We start from the raw sequence: 17,096 nt of genomic DNA, 5'->3' as shown, positions 1-17,096 counted from the left end.
TTTTGGGCTCGGTTGTGGCGGGTGCCCGAACTAGCCTCCTATGCAGAAGAACTATCAGAGGTAATGGCCATGGACGGCTGGTCTACGATCAAATGGTTGAGGGATGTAAAACGGCTATTAGCGGAGATAGGGTTAGGCGATGCATGGGCATTGAGAACCGTCCCTCCTAAAGCCACGATTAAGAAACTGTATTGGAACTGGGTCTCCTCTAAACTACTTTCAGACCCACGTCACTGTAATTCCACTGTAGCCTTTGTGAGGATCAAAGATGTGGTGGCCTATGAACCTTACCTAGACATGATTTCCATCCCTTTCGACCGCGCCTTGTATTTTAAGTTCAGAGTGGGGACCCTACCAGTAGGCGAACTTTTTGCCCGTTGGAAATACTCTTACCAGTTTTCCCCCTTTTGTGCGCGTTGTCCCACTCGAGTAGAGTCAGTAGCCCATATTCTTTTCGAATGCCCGGACTACTGCACACCTAGGAGGTGCTGGCTTAAACCCTTATGTAGACTCTTAGGCACCCGCCAACACAAAGTGGCACTTCGCATTTTAATGTCTGACACATCCACTCTGATTGTTTGTGCTGTGTCAAAATTTTTAAAGTGGTCATGGTTGATTCGAGCAAGAAGGCTTTCTTTGTCAATTTAATCCTGTTTTAACTGTTTTAACATTTCTTCCTTGTTTTCCCTTTTTGTGCTATTAGCAAGTGATTGTTATAAATGTTGTGTTTTATACTTGTTGTACAAGCTTTTATGATATTTTTATATCGAAATAAAGCCATCAATACATAGTGTAATGTCAAGGTTGTGGACGGAAGCAATACTCCCGCCAGTCAGAGAGACCAAAGTTGGAAATCACCCAAACCTCTGCTTTTGCTGCAGATGTGCTCCCACCTCACTGGCATTGGAAGGGTACAGACCCACAGCCCAGCCAGGCTCCCACAGGCTGATCACAGAACAGAGGGAGATGCCAGGAGCAGAGAGATGGCTGGGAAGCCTGGGGCAATGTGAAGCCCTGTCTCTGAATCAAAACCCGTGCACCAAGAACCCTGCCAGGTTCCTCCACTGCGAGCAACATGGAGAGTGTTAAAACGTGACATCTGTCCAAGGGCGGTGGTACACAGAGACCCGGATGCTGAGTTTTGGGCATATAGAGGTCTGGGGATGTACAGGAATGCTTTCACTTTTGAACCTGATATATGCAATGAAAATTACACTGCAGTTGCCTGTGCTGTACTAGGATTGTAGAATTATAAGCAGCCAAAGAAAAGGCTCCCACTAGTTGAGTCTGGTGGTTCTCCAATGCAGCAATTGGCTTTATCAGGGCTTGTTCTCAATTATTATTATTTCTTTGTATAGCTGATACCACCCTTTTTAACTGTTTCTAGACGCTCTAATGATAGGCTCACTAAAGCTAGTTTTATCAACCTCGGAAGGATGAAAGGCTGAGCTCAGACTATAGGGATTGGCAACAGTAACCTGGAGGTTTTAGGAAAAGAGCAAAATCCATCCCACTATCTTACTCTTCCAACAGTTCGAGTTACAGTCCCATCTCCCAACAATAAATACAACCACTGTGTTTTGAGAGGGGAAAGGCAATCACTCTATATTTTCACTGTTAAAACCCAATGCTGTGCTCTTATTTCTGATACTCGTTTCCCAGTTCATGACTCAGTAGGGGTCTGCATGTTCCCTCCACCTCTCTGCTGCTGGCACCCCCTGAAGAGTGGGAGTCTGACAAAAGATTCCAAAAAGCTATTTGCTACATCATTTATAAATATGTTTTGAAATACTTCAAGTACTTTTGAAAAGGAGAGTACTATGGGTAGTACCTCCGACACTTCCCAGTGTCACAGGGCAGATATTCAACTAAACCTTATGATGTGCGCAAAGCAGCCCTAATCCACAAGATATTGGGGTAACGTAGTGATCAGACAGCCTAAAGCATTAACTTGCTCCTTATTAATAGAGTTGATAGTATGGGGGCGCTGCACCAAGATAAAAGGAGATTAAACTTGAGTCTGTGGTGCTGTTTTTTGAGTGAGTAAAGAGTGTTTGCAGATAACTATTACATGTAATACAATATACCTCTGAAAAGAATCTGGTGGGGGGAGGAAGGTTCAGAGCAAAAGGCCCTTGCCAATAAATGAACGAGTAAATGATGGAAGGAAAGCAAGGGTCAAGTCAAACACTGTGAGGGTCTGTGGAATTCTAAGTAGCTGTGGCAATGCTCCCACTACTTGCGTTGGGCGCTTTTTACGTGAAGCCGTATGTGATGGTTCTAATGTAGTACATTGCCAAGAATTAGAAGATCTAATGCACACATAGCAAGGGGCTCCAACTTGCATTAACATTTAGAACTAGTCAAAGATTTTTTACCAACACCATAAATGCTGGGGATTTCAAGCCCATTTTATCAATAGTGGTAAACCAGTACAGATCCCAGAATTGAAAGGACTCTTTGTTTTAAAACCAGAGCAGGGGGCACTTTTAAGGATGGGGGGGCGGGGAGGCTTGGCAGCTTTCTGGAAAGTTTAAATTACACTAAATGGTGCGGATAATAACAAGCTGTGACAATACAACGGTCTGTTTCCATTGAACAGGAAGTGAAGTCAATTGCCAATTTTAACATTAATTACCCGAGTCCACAAAAAACTCTGCTGGTTTTAGGAAGTTTGCTGCCTTTATGAAAAGTGTTTCAAAAGATTTTGTATGCCTATAACCTAGCACTTTAACTAGGTTTATCAACTATAGTTAGCAGCAGTCACCATTGGACAAGCATAGCATTCAAACTTAAACTCTGGACACCCATATCTAGAGTCTGTTCTGATCCAATTTTCCCCTTCTGAACAGCCTAGAACGCACCCTTAATAGAAACTGTTTTGGTCTCTTCTCTTGCAGTGCTCACTTAGATGTTATATTGTCATGGTGGACTACAAATGCTGGGTTACTTAACCACTTGAAAGGTGTTAACTTTTAAATTGAAGTACTCACTTCTTTGCAGCACCCTTTTGTTTTGACCGAACAAGCAAAGTCCTGTGGTAGGAGATCCAGGAATCGTTGTTGTGAAACAGCTGTTTGGTACCTACAAGAAAATATCTTTTAGTGCACATGCATGGATAACCAACAGGCGTGAGCACGCTTCCATGCAGGTACGCATTTACACTACTACACGCAGACACATTCATGTAGATCTTATGCTTCTGGGTGGAAACTGAAATATATTATCACACTTTTGACCAACCACACAGAATATGACCCAAGTCCAGCAGAAGCAGATGCACATCTCCTGCTGGGATTGCCAACTGTGAATTCCCATCATCATGAGGAAATATAAAATTTATGGTCAAGTTGTGTTCCCTATCGTGTACCCCACCGTCTCCATGTACCAGCTTAAAGTGCATGTAACTTCCCTCCTGTGTCAGCTATGAAGACGCAAATACATTTGCGTCCAACGTTAACATGTCCTCTTTTAGACCCACCCTGAATGGGTTGAATAGTCCGTTCCTAAGTATGCTATGCCAACTTCTTTTTGTAGTGTACTTTACACGTTTTTCAGCTCTGGCGAAGTAGGCCCTGAATTCTGCCATCGAGCCTTTTTCCTGGCTTCTGACTCTGAAAGCCTCAGCCCAGGCTGCCTCTGTACTCGTGACCTCTGACTTACTTCCAGCGCGGCCCACCGCGCTCAGCTCAGCCTGCTGCCTGCCAAGATTGACTTCAACCTTCGAATTATCTGTTCCGCTCCTCGAAAATACATTCCTGCCTACCAGCTTAAGTAAACATCCCCCCAGCTGCAGAGCAGAAAGGGCCCGGCCTCACTGTCTCCGTGCAAGAAATTCATAGCCTCTGTTACCATGCTCCCATGAAAGGCCCATGCCCCCACGCTTCTCATGCAGACACTTAGGCGCTTATACACGCACTCACAGTCAGTATAGAATAGCTTCTGCCCCAGAGACCTTTCCGTTTAGATAATATGGTTCCCAAACATCAGATATCAGATATGATAGAAGTACGAGTTGATCTGACATGCCAGACTTCTGTCTCTTTTCCCCCAGTGTAAATGTCAAGTCCCCTGCACCCTCCAGTTTCACGTCAATCACACGTCATGCAGCTGCGCGCGCATCCAAGCCTCAGATTTCTGCTGACATTACAAGATTCTGCTTTGTTGCCACCCACTTATGATACCTATCTGTGACGTTTCTAGCACACACCTCTAGTTCACGCCTAGTTCACGCCTTCTGATTACGTATTACTAACACGTGGATGCTGTTATCTTGTCTTCTCTCAGCTGTTACGCCTACTATATTGGTTTCTATGATGTGATTTAAGTATATAAGCTATGTATTGTCAATGAAATATTGCTCTATCCCTTCCTGAACCCCTGTGGTTGCAGGAACATGATATCCAGGTCATGACCATTCCTTTTTGAGGAATAAAACCCCTAAGAACTCTAACACCACGGACTCTGTTTTTTTCTTTCCGATTGAGTTATTATTGATTAAGTACTTACCTGCATAGAAATTAAGACGGTAAATTAAATATTTACGACATTTTGGCGCCCGAACAGGGACCCCTCCCCCACCCCACGCGCCGGTTGGTGCGTTGCAAGCTCTGTCCCCTGCCATCAGTTAGACGGAAACTACGCGTACCAGCAGGATTTCCTGTATCTCCCTCTGGCCCACGGAGGTGACGAAGACTGCAATCAGCACCCAGACGAGGCGGTGAGGAGTGCGGAGGATCCCGACCAGAGCCTAGCCGAAAGAAGCAAGGTCCGAGGTGTCAAGAGGCCCACCAGTGTCCGAAGTATCCACGTGTCGAGTCGAGTCCGGTCCAGTCCAGTCGAGTTTTCCGAGGCCTTCTGTTTCCGTGCTTCCCGGTGAGTACCATTGCTGGGACGTATCTAGACGGGTTTGGGTACACAAGTCCGGTCTGCACTGTTTTAGACAGTGTATCTGTACTGTTTAGCAGTACATCAGTTATTCAAGTTTTTGCATTGTCTCTGACAGTGTATCTATGCTGTTCAGCAGTACATCCGGTATAAGGGGGTAGTCATATATGTCTCAAATGTCCTTTATGTGATTAATGTTGTGGTATGAGTGTGACTGTTTTTAATGTGCATTATTGTGTTCGTGTGTAACCAACTGTATTCAGAATTAAGTAGCAAGGATTGAGCATTCAGTATTAAGTAAACAAGATGCCGTTTTTCAACAAGTTAAAGCAGATAGGAACTAGGAAAGGGATACTAGAGGAAGAAATTCCTATCCCCCCTAGGGACACTCCTGGAAATTTTATGTACCACAAGCATGGCTTAGATGCCATATTGTATCTAGATTTATGGGCCGATTATACTAAGCATCTAGACGAAAGACACAGATGGCCTGTTACCGGAACATGGGATGCCGAGTGCATCATGAAGGTAGAAGAAGCACTATGGAAAAAGAAAGCCAGACAATCTCAGAAAGACGCCATAGAGTTTTGGCGTAAGGAATCACATAAGCGTGCTGAAAAAGCACTACGTAGAGAAGACAGACTTAAAGAATCAGATAAAGCCCAAGAAAATGAATTAGTTACTGAAGGGATCCGAGTAAAATCAGAGCAAATAGACCGCGCACGAAACAATCTCGTAAACGGTATGTATCTCGTGGCCGAGGGTTCGCCTGAGACCACTTCAGAAATACCGAAAAATCTGCCGCCACCATTGGTTCCAACTAAAGTAACTCACAGGACCACTAAAGACATATTCCTGAATTCCTATCTAGAGGATGTAGCACCCGCTTACACCAATCTGCCTGTTCGCGTCCCGCCTACTGACGGTGACGGAGGTGGCAACCCGCCCCCAGACCATATCCCACCGTTACTGCAATCAGGTTTTCCCGTCCGACAGCCTGTCGCTCCTCCACCTCCACCACTTCCCGCACCTAAAATTGATATACCGAAACCGCTTCTACCTGATCCTACTAAAAGACAAGTTCAAGTACAGATACAGACTCCACAGAGAGATAATGTCCAAGCTTCCGCCTCAGGAGGTGCGATAGGGGGTCTTCGGACCCCGCCATTAACACACAGATTACACCTTAGGGATATGCAGAGTCCTTTCACGTTCAAATCACCCCGTCTCGACATACCCAAAGAACCGCTTGCAGTTTGCAGATATGATCCAGTACCCGGCAAAGACGATAGAATGATGATGGCATCACTACGCTTACGACATGCTGCAGATTACCTACTGTTATTCTCAGGAATGAAAGAGCACCTAGATAGAATATATCACTTTGTTCAGACTGGGAAAGACCCTGAAAGTATTAAGGATGCCATGGCGCATCAGAAAGTTGACACAAGCATATATACTACGCTTTTTTATAGATTGCCTAATAAGAGAACGAGACAGGCCTGAGACAGAACAGGAGGAATTAGATGGGCTCAACAAGTGGGGTCAAAATATATCCGAAGGAAAGCATGATAAAGGGGGTTGCATAGCCAGTATGTACAAGAGAATAAGAAAAGCAGTGATAGAAATACACGAAAAAGAGAAAGAAAGGGCCTCCTCCGAGGAGGAGGAAGAACCTGAAGAATCAGAAAGGACTACAGACACGATAGCGTATGTAGGTAAGGGAACTTACCTTAGGAAAGGCATTCGTCCGGAAAGCAAGAGAGTTTTTCTCTCTGGCATAACAAAACCGAATTCTCCGGAACACCAGTTCCAAGAGACTGATAAAAGGCTTCGAGACCGAATAGGGTACCACGTACTCAATTCTATGGATGAACAAGAACTAGCTCGGTCAGCAGTATTATGGGCTGACAATGCGAACATATACAATGATGACACAGTAGCGCAGACATTTCTGAACCTCTCCCCAGACAAGCAGAAATTAGCAGGTGTATACATGATTCAGCACCTTCTCACGTTATACAGAAACCAACATTCTGATCCAGGTCCCTTACACGATACGTTAGAAGCACTACTCATGGATAGATGGAGAGGTCTAAGTACCAAGTTAATACAAATAATTCTAGAACAACGACATAGGTATAACACTTTCGTAAGCTCCGAATATGTTCCCGCTCCGTCCCCAGAAAGAAAAATGTATCATATGGAGCGTCTGCATGGTCTTGAAAGTCAGAACCCCTTACGAGAAGTACATCCAGTTATGGGTGCCGATCAGACCTTGAAACGTGTGTATGTACACACGCCTCTGACTAAGTTAGAACTGTTAGAAATGAAGAAATTAGTACCCTGTCATGATAAAGACCCTGCAGGTTTTCATAGAGAACTTAAAGACATGTTACTGATGGGGGATTATACATATGAAGATATCATGAAAATGTTAAAGGTATTGTTGCCTACCGGCATCTACGAGAAACTCAAGGAAAAAGAATGGGAGGTGGGAGAGAAAAAGATTGTATGGGCAGAAATAGAAGACGAGGAGAACAAACGTACCCCAGGGGTAGGCCTTGGGGAGAAAACTAAAGCATTACCAGGTTTGATAGTACAGGTTCTGCCAAGATTACTGACAACTAGAAAGGAAGATTGGGATGCAATTTCGGCCTGTAAACAGAAACCAGATGAAGATACTAGTGACTTCTATTCAAGATTCGAGAAATGTTTCATTATTAATAGTGGTCTTAAACCAAGTAGCGAGTCGTACCCGCATCTTTTTGTATCAAAATTAGTGGAGAATTCCCTGTTAGCAGTTAAAAATCGTGTATACAAGGTCGAGAGTACATGGCAAGCAAATACGCCATCACAGATGTTACAAATGTTACAATACCATCAGAACAGAATTAGAGAAGAACAGGATCATGAACAGAAACGTATGAAAGACACGAAAATGAAAATGTTAGTGGCCCAATCAGTTCCAGCCGACAGCCAGAGAAAGGGTACGACCCAGACAAGTCACGCCACAGCTCCCGTTAAAGGGACATGTAATTATTGCAAGCAGCCAGGTCACTACGTACATGAATGTCCAGTTCTGAAACATAACATAGCAACAGGTAAAACTAAAGAGAGACCGCATCCACCAAGACAAGACCAGGCCCAGCAACAGACTTCACAGAACGTACAGCCCATGCAGAATACGCAGCCTATGCATGCTTCATCTCATACAGCACAGACAGTAGCGGTATCACAGCCACAGCCCATTGCCGCGACTCAACAAGTTTCCCAACAGATGTACCAGTATGCCCAATCTGCTTACCCCGATTACCAGCGATACACATGAAACAGCCTAGAGAGGGAGTTGGGCTTGCCTCTTATTGAAATTCCTGTAGATCAAGAGGGTCCTTATGTACACAGTCAAGTATTGGGAAAAGACAGAAAGTTTTTAATTGACACAGGGGCAAGCCGCACAACAATCAGCCATGACGAAGTCCCAGGGGCACCCCTCTCAGGCTCACAGAATGTTTCCCTTGGTTTTTCAGGACAGCCTATTGTAAACGAGGTATCAGAACCCGTTCCCCTGGCTGGGGGTCCGTTATCACGTGTTACAGACCTGTTACTTACGAAATCATGTCCAGAAAATCTGTTAGGTATCAAAACATTGAAGGCTCTAGGAGCAGTGATATGTTGTTCCCCGGAGGGAGTTAGACTCTTTCTGCGAGATTTCAAAGGTCATTATGTATTACGAGAGTTTGATGTCAGATTAAAAAATGTACCAGATCACTTGTGGGCACAAGGCCCAACTGATGTAGGTTGTATGCATATCACACCATACCGTGTTACACTCAAGCCAGGAGTTGTTTTACCCCGAATCGGACAATACAAGTTACCACCTGATGCTGTAGTGGCTTTACTGGAAATCATTGAAGAGCTCATTGCCCAAGGAGTGGTCGTAGAGACCGACTCCAATATCTGTAATTCACCCATCATTCCGATTCTTAAACGTACTGATCCCAATGCACCGCCAGTATATCGGCTGGTGATTGATTTAAGAGAACTGAATAAATGCATTGTACCACAGTATCCTGTGGTCCCCGATATCTCTTCCCTATTGACTGCTATTGATTCTGAAGCAACGTTCTTCACTGTAATTGACCTCAAGAACGCCTTCTTTAGTGTACCTATTGACCCCGAGAGCCAATACCTTTTTGGATTCAGTTTAAATGGACGAAGTTTCAAATTTTCCCGCGCACCTCAAGGATTCACAGAAAGCCCCAGCATCTATAGTCAAGCACTGAAAAGACAACTAGATTGTATTCAAATGCCAGTTAACACCGCTTTACTGCAATACGTCGATGATCTGCTGATCACCGCACGAAGTGAGCCCGAATGTGAACAAGCATCACTGACAGTTTTACATTTTCTGGCCGACAAGGGACACAAGGTGTCTCCTTCGAAGCTACAATTCTGTGTTCAGGAAGTTGTGTACTTGGGTCACTTGCTGTCCAAAGTGGGGAGACAGCTCACTCCCGATCGCATTCAGTTAATTGTAAATATGCCACAACCCCAGACACAAAAGGAAGTACGGGCCTTTATAGGCCTCACCTCGTACTGCAGACAATGGATCCCTCAGTATGCATTTCTAGCCAAACCACTCATTCAGTTAACAACACAGGAGGCAGCGGCTTCGACTGTCCTCCCTTGGACTCAGGAACACACACAAGCCTTTGAAAAATTAAAGAAAGCTTTATGCCAAGCACCAGTTTTAGCGACACCATGGTACAGCAAACCTTTTACACTTTTTGTTACAGAACGTGATGGTACAGCGTTGTCTGTCCTCACCCAAGATCAAGCAGGTTCACATAAGCCTTGCGCCTATTTTTCAAGTACATTGGATTCAGTAGCCCAGGCACTCCCTGCGTGCTTGAAGTCAGTAGCAGCAACAGCTTTAGCAATCAGACAGAGCGACTCAATTGTTTTAGGACATCAGTTAACAGTACAAGTTCCACATTCTGTAGAGGTTCTTTTAAACAGAACCCAGACTCAGCACTTAACTATAGCACGACTGACAGGTTATGAATTAACGCTATTCCAGCCACACATAGAAATCAGACGCTGCAGCATTCTGAACCCCGCAACATTGTTACCTTCAATTATGACAGATCCAGCCCCGCATGATTGTATAGAGATCATTAATGCAGTAACAAAGCCTCGACGAGACTTAACCGATGTTCCATTGACAAATCCAGACCTGACACTTTATGTGGATGGTTCATGTATGAGAACAAGTACAGGAGAATTAGTGGCCGCGTATGCCGTGACCACTGAAACTGAAGTTAAAGAAACACATCGTATTGACACACTGTCTGCTCAAGCGGCGGAGCTCATTGCTCTGACCCGAGCTTGTATACTAGCCAAGAACAGAAATGTTAACATATACACTGATTCCCGTTATGCGTTCGGAGTTGTACACGACTTCGGAATGTTATGGCAAGAACGAGGTTTCTTGACCTCTCATGGTGCCAAGATCCAACACGGTCCCCTCATTCAAGCACTGTTAGAAGCAATACATCTGCCTTCAGGCATTTCCGTCATGAAGTGTAAAGCACATACTAAAGTTACAGATTCTGTTTCCCAGGGTAACGACCTGGCAGACCAGACAGCAAAACATACAGCATTGACTCACACCCAGACAACGGACGTGACAAAGACAATAGTACCGACACATTGTATGACAGTCAGGGATCCCGCACTAGATGTAATCGATATTCAGACACATGCTACCCCAGATGAAATAAAGAAATGGACTGAACTAGGAGGGATCCAGACAGATCAAGGTTGGATGACGAAGGGAAAATCTACATGGTTTCTCCCCGACTCTATGGTTCAAGTCATAATCAATACAGCACATAGTCCAGCACACCTAGGAGAGAAAGCGATGTTAGACAGTTTACAGAATCTCTGGTGCAATAAACACTTACGAGCAGCAGCAAAACAGAAAGTGCGTACTTGCATGATCTGTTGTCAGTTCAATCCAGGAAAAAGTGTCCCCGCAGAACAAGGTGGATTTCATCCTCCCGATCACCCTTTTGAAGTCCTCCAGATGGATTATATCCAGATGGACCGTTGTCGAGGATTCAAATATGTCCTCGTAATTGTTTGTGCACTTTCCCGTTGGACCGAAGCATATCCAGTCTCAGATTACACTGCCCCGACCACTGCCAGGCAGCTGGTTCGAGAATTCTTCCCACGATACGGCTTGCCTCGTGTCGTGTACTCAGATAACGGACAGCCATTCTCATCCGAATTAATGAAACAAGTTTCCTTGCTGCTAGGATATCAGTGGAAATTCCATTGTGTCCGACATCCCGAAGCCGCTGGCCTTGTAGAGAGGCATAATCAGACACTAAAGACCCGCCTTAGTAAAATATGTAAAGAGAAAGGGGTCGACTGGATAGTCGCCCTGCCAGTTGCATTGTTCTATATGAGGATGGTCGCCCACTCGAGATCAGGACTATCCCCATATGAAGTGGTCTTTGGCAGACCACCGAATATGTGGGGGACGCCCATTCCTAAGAAAATTACCGATGTCGATTGTAATATGCTGACAGATTACCTTGCCTCCTTGATGTCTGCACTCCAATCATGTCGTTCACAGGTTGCTGCAGCCTTCCCTGACAACACTGATGTAAAGCCGCATGATGTCCGTCCCGGAGATCTGGTCTTGATTAGGAACTTCGACAGGAAAAGTCCGCTGGAGCCCCGCTGGAAAGAGCCGAAGACCGTCCTTCTTACTACGAGGACAGCAGTAAAGGTGAAAGGCAGAAAGGGGTGGATACATACGAGTCATATTAAACAATGCAATGAACTGAAACCAGACCCAGACTCGTCCACCCCCTCCAAAGACTGTATCGAGCCAAGTGACTTTAAAGTTCCCGAACGAGAGAAAACTCCCCAAGAGGAGTATAAACTGAAACTCCGATCTAGCAAGTCAGACAGTTTAATTGTTTAAGTCCTCCCCTAGGTGAATCGGTTAAATAGTTTCTGACATGTATCCCCTAGATCGAGATAGAGAGAGAGAGAGACAACTCAAGAAACGTACATATTGCAAATCACTCCGTAGTCACTGTATAGTGACATTATTGATTATGTTTTTTCTAAGTCTTCTGATTATTGTTGCAAGTATACTGCTTCCTATCTACTACCCTATTTTCAAGCGTGAACAATCTGCTTACAATATTTCTGCTGAACACTCTTTTAGTGAATTACCTCCACACGAACTCTCTTACAGACTTGCGCTGCGCAACAACACATTCATTAGTATGTTACATCACTCCCATCAGACTAACAATGCTACAAACTGCTGGATATGTGGCCGACTCCCTCCCTACCAGAAATACAAGGGAGCTCTGCCCCTCTTTCCGTACCCGTTCACTCACAATGGCTCAAGGTAAATCATCCTTTAGAGCTACCCGTCATTCCTACTTTGTTTGTGGTCATACCGCATACATACGCTTACCTCCAGATTGGGATGGTACCTGTTACATTGCATTCCTTCTGCCACCTGTTTTTCTAGCTCCTCCTGATTATCACAGAAATACAAATCTAGTAAAGAATAGACTCCGAAGAGATCTCCCGATTATCGACTACACAGAAACGGCATGGGAACAATATACAGATTTTAATAAAGGATTCTTTTTCTTCTTAGGCCCCGTCCAGAATAGTAAACTAATACGCAGACTAACTAGAACACTTGAAGCAGTAGTAAATGAAACTGCCTCCGCCCTAGGTAACTTAACAGAAGAGCAGTCCGCCATGCGGGTTGTCGTTCTTCAGAATCGTCTTGTTATTGACGTCATCTTGGCAGATAGAGGCGGAGCTTGTAAGGTCATCGGGTCAAGTTGCTGTGTTTTCATTCCAGAAAACGCGCCATCTGTATACAAAGCTATTACACGTCTTCATAAAATTGCAAATCTGATACATCAGAATCCAGGCACCTGGACTTGGTCCGGTTGGTTCTGGACAACGTTAACTGCTTGGGGATGGAAGATCCTATCCTTCCTAGGCATTGGCCTAGTCCTAGTATTCAGTTGTTGCCTGTGCCTACAGTGTGGGCCAGCGTTTTGTGGACTGTGCGCCACATCATGCATTGAACATTCCAGTTTTCTCTCAAAACGTGAAAGGAAGAAAGAAGAGCAAATGATATTACAAGAACAAACTGATCGATTCATGAGGATCGATATATCATGAAGGGTCCGTAGGGAACAAGGAGGGAATGAGGAAATATAAAATTTATGGTCAAGTTGTGTTCCCTATCGTGTACCCCACCGTCTCCATGTACCAGCTTAAAGTGCATGTAACTTCCCTCCTGTGTCAGCTATGAAGACGCAAATACATTTGCGTCCAACGTTAACATGTCCTCTTTTAGACCCACCCTGAATGGGTTGAATAGTCCGTTCCTAAGTATGCTATGCCAACGTCTTTTTGTAGTGTACTTTACACGTTTTTCAGCTCTGGCGAAGTAGGCCCTGAATTCTGCCATCGAGCCTTTTTCCTGGCTTCTGACTCTGAAAGCCTCAGCACAGGCTGCCTCTGTACTCGTGACCTCTGACTTACTTCCAGCGCGGCCCACCGCGCTCAGCTCAGCCTGCTGCCTGCCAAGATTGACTTCAACCTTCGAATTATCTGTTCCGCTCCTCGAAAATACATTCCTGCCTACCAGCTTAAGTAAACATCCCCCCAGCTGCAGAGCAGAAAGGGCCCTGCCACACTGTCTCCATGCAAGAAATTCATAGCCTCTGTTACCATGCTCCCATGAAAGGCCCATGCCCCCACGCTTCTCATGCAGACACTTAGGCGCTTATACACGCACTCACAGTCAGTATAGAATAGCTTCTGCCCCAGAGACCTTTCCGTTTAGATAATATGGTTCCCAAACATCAGATATCAGATATGATAGAAGTACGAGTTGATCTGACATGCCAGACTTCTGTCTCTTTTCCCCCAGTGTAAATGTCAAGTCCCCTGCACCCTCCAGTTTCACGTCAATCACACGTCATGCAGCTGCGCGCGCATCCAAGCCTCAGATTTCTGCTGACATTACAAGATTCTGCTTTGTTGCCACCCACTTATGATACCTATCTGTGACGTTTCTAGCACACACCTCTAGTTCACGCCTAGTTCACGCCTTCTGATTACGTATTACTAACACGTGGATGCTGTTATCTTGTCTTCTCTCAGCTGTTACGCCTACTATATTGGTTTCTATGATGTGATTTAAGTATATAAGCTATGTATTGTCAATGAAATATTGCTCTATCCCTTCCTGAACCCCTGTGGTTGCAGGAACATGATATCCAGGTCATGACCATTCCTTTTTGAGGAATAAAACCCCTAAGAACTCTAACACCACGGACTCTGTTTTTTTCTTTCCGATTGAGTTATTATTGATTAAGTACTTACCTGCATAGAAATTAAGACGGTAAATTAAATATTTACGACAATCATCCAAGAAAAGCACTTTCTCCTGCTTTTTTCAGGAACACTCCTCAGTATCTTTACAGGCAGGGAAATGCCATCCAACGGCTTAGTGAATACCCACAAAGTTCACATTTGAGAGTGGTGATGTTGATAAGATTGTTGAACGTATATTGGCATATCCACCTTCGCAGAACACTCTATACTGTTCCTTTTCTAACTTATCTTGGACTTATTCTTGTTGATATACCCAATGTAGACTGGCTTCACGTGAGCACATAGGTTTCTGCACATGATTTCTTAAAATCAGGATTCTCTCCTTAAGTGTAGAAATCATGAGTCTGGTTTCTGTGAGTGACAGGGCTGGGGAATTCCAGGAGATAGGCTGGGACTGACAGGTGGCGAATAGGGAGATGACACCAGGATGGGTGGGGGGAGTGCCCCTTGACTCTGAATAGGGCTGTGCTCTGCCACCTCAATGCTGGCTCCGCCCCCTGAGGAGCGACTGAGGACTTTGCCCTGCACCTTGTGAAGAGAGAGGGAAGACTGTCAACAGAGTGCTCCTGGACTGTACTTGTCACCACAATGCTGGCTCCACCTCCTGAGGAGCGTCTCATGTCCCTGCCCTGGTCACTGAAAGGAGAAGCCAGAGTCTCCAAAACAAAGTGTTCAGGGACTGGACTGGATTAGGCAAAGCCCCTCTGGCCTGAAAGAACAAAAGAAATGCTATATAAAAGAAGGAGCCCTGCTCCTAAACATCAGATCATGCTTTTGAACCAAGAAGAAGAACTACTCTGACCTGTATTGCTTTGTTCGTTCTCTATGTCTATGTATTTCACCTTGAGCCATTTTGTGTTGGAGTAACACCGCGATTATGTATTTCACCTGAATTATTGTCGCTACTAACTATCTACGCACACATTTAATGCGCTGTTCGAACTCTATGAATATGTATCTTACCTGTATGATTGATGCCACTGACTATCTATGCACACATTTAACTGTTATACTTGCACTATTGTTTGCTGTACCACTTATGTGTAACCCCACTGTCCTGCTGGCATTGTATGATTGATGCCACTGACTATCTATGCACACATTTAACTGTTATACTTGCACTATTGTTTGCTGTACCACTTATGTGTAACCCCACTTTCTTGCTGGCATCCCCAGCCGTGTAAAGCGCTCTGATATCTGCAAAGATCCTGTTCGCGCTATATAAAACTTTCAAAATCAAATCAAATCAAATTAAACATTCTAAATTGGGGCCCCTCTGGAAAATGCTTTGTGAAAGCAACATATTCCTGATCACGTGCATTCTGAGAACCGATGTAAAACCTCCATATTAGGAAATATCTTCTAGCTCTTTCGGCAAAATCTAATATGTTACAGTACATGGGGAAGATCCACACGCGGAAAATATTAAAGATGAACTCACATTCACAGGTTGCTAAAGTCTAAAAAATAGCCAGTAAAAGTTTGCAGTAGATTAAAATGAGCTAAGAGTGTTTCAGATGAGCGAGTGAAGACAGAAAACATCATTGAGAACTGGCTCACTGGAGAAGAAAAGACAAAAGTGTATTTAGTCTGGGTGCATGCAGCTAATTCTGAAAAGACGGGTATTATGACCAGGCACGTACTACTAGAGCACTTGCTACTTACCCTGTGTCTAACATTCTGCAATAAGAATCTCTTCAGTCCCCCATTCTGCAAGAGCAGCATTAGTGCAGACATGGCCACAAAAGCTGAAAGAAACAATGAAGAGAAGCCAATCATCATATAATACAAGAACATTTTACATACATGTACATAAGGCTTCCCCCTACTCCTGAACCTACTTCACGTATAGTGTTTTTGTAAGAAACAGATTGCTTCACGGTCTCAGACCACAATGATGATCATGATAATAGAGGGTTCTCGGAAACATGAGGCGGATCACACACTGAGTGATAGTTCTGACAGTTTTGTGCAGTGGCTGTTAAAGAACAACCCATTTCCCTATCCCCTTTGTAATAGAAACTGCCAGTTAGCGTGCTGGCCCCAAAAGTAAGTGCCAGTGGGCCATACCAACAAATACCGGCTCAAATTAAACACTATGTATCTCTTGGATGTGGCTCTTGTAAAGGGTTCCAGAACTCAATGTGATTGTTGCTAATTAAACTCGACGACCCTAAACACAAGGGTCTGACCCTCACTACACTTATAATTCTCTATATAGACATATATTTCTATGACTCTCCTAAGTGTTACTTTTGGCCAATTAATCGAAATTGAAAAAGAACCTGATATGCATGATTAGTTTCAACGAATAGAGTCCCCCATTCATTAGCTTGGAAAATAGGCTTTTTAGGTTGAGCCTAGCAGCGGGCATGCGCTGCTCTGCAAGACTTTATGTAAGAAAGCTCACCACACGCTTGTGCGTGTATTTGTTTGTGTCATAGGATATTGGGCTTTGCGTGCGTCTTTCTAAGAAAGACAGCACGCAGTTGGGCAAAGGCGGGTGCATGTCCCTCCTATGCTCTGCCCACGGCCTATTGCTTGCGGTTACCCGCACGGGCCACATCTGTTTTCAATTATCGTGCCCAGACACAGGCGCGATAATTGAAAACTGATCGCTTCCTGTACCGCGCGCACCACTTGCGGGCTTGTTGTTTTAAATTTCAATGCAGCTACTTACAGCTCGCTCTTTTGATGTGTGCAGCCCTCCACCCGAGCCACACTCGAGCTGTTGGGGCTTTTAGGAT

At 44.5% G+C, this 17,096-nt stretch overlaps 1 protein-coding gene across 1 annotated transcript in view; it reads right to left on the bottom strand.

Annotated features, from left to right (window-relative positions):
- The window catches only part of SURF1 (SURF1 cytochrome c oxidase assembly factor), a 79,646-nt gene that overhangs the window by 43,275 nt on the left and 19,275 nt on the right, over positions 1-17,096 (bottom strand). The window contains exons 2-3 of the mRNA XM_086924728.1: positions 16,015-16,097; positions 2,994-3,084 (exon numbers count right to left, since the gene is read on the bottom strand). Coding sequence (XP_086780854.1) covers positions 2,994-3,084; positions 16,015-16,086 — 163 coding nt within the window. The 5' untranslated portion in view covers positions 16,087-16,097. The remainder of the gene's footprint in view (positions 1-2,993; positions 3,085-16,014; positions 16,098-17,096) is intronic.

Source organism: Lissotriton vulgaris, chromosome 5 (assembly GCF_964263255.1).
Source record: "Lissotriton vulgaris chromosome 5, aLisVul1.2, whole genome shotgun sequence".
Classification (NCBI taxonomy): domain Eukaryota; kingdom Metazoa; phylum Chordata; class Amphibia; order Caudata; family Salamandridae; genus Lissotriton; species Lissotriton vulgaris.
Note: the sequence above shows the minus strand (reverse complement) of the source record. Positions and strands in the feature narration are given on the sequence as shown.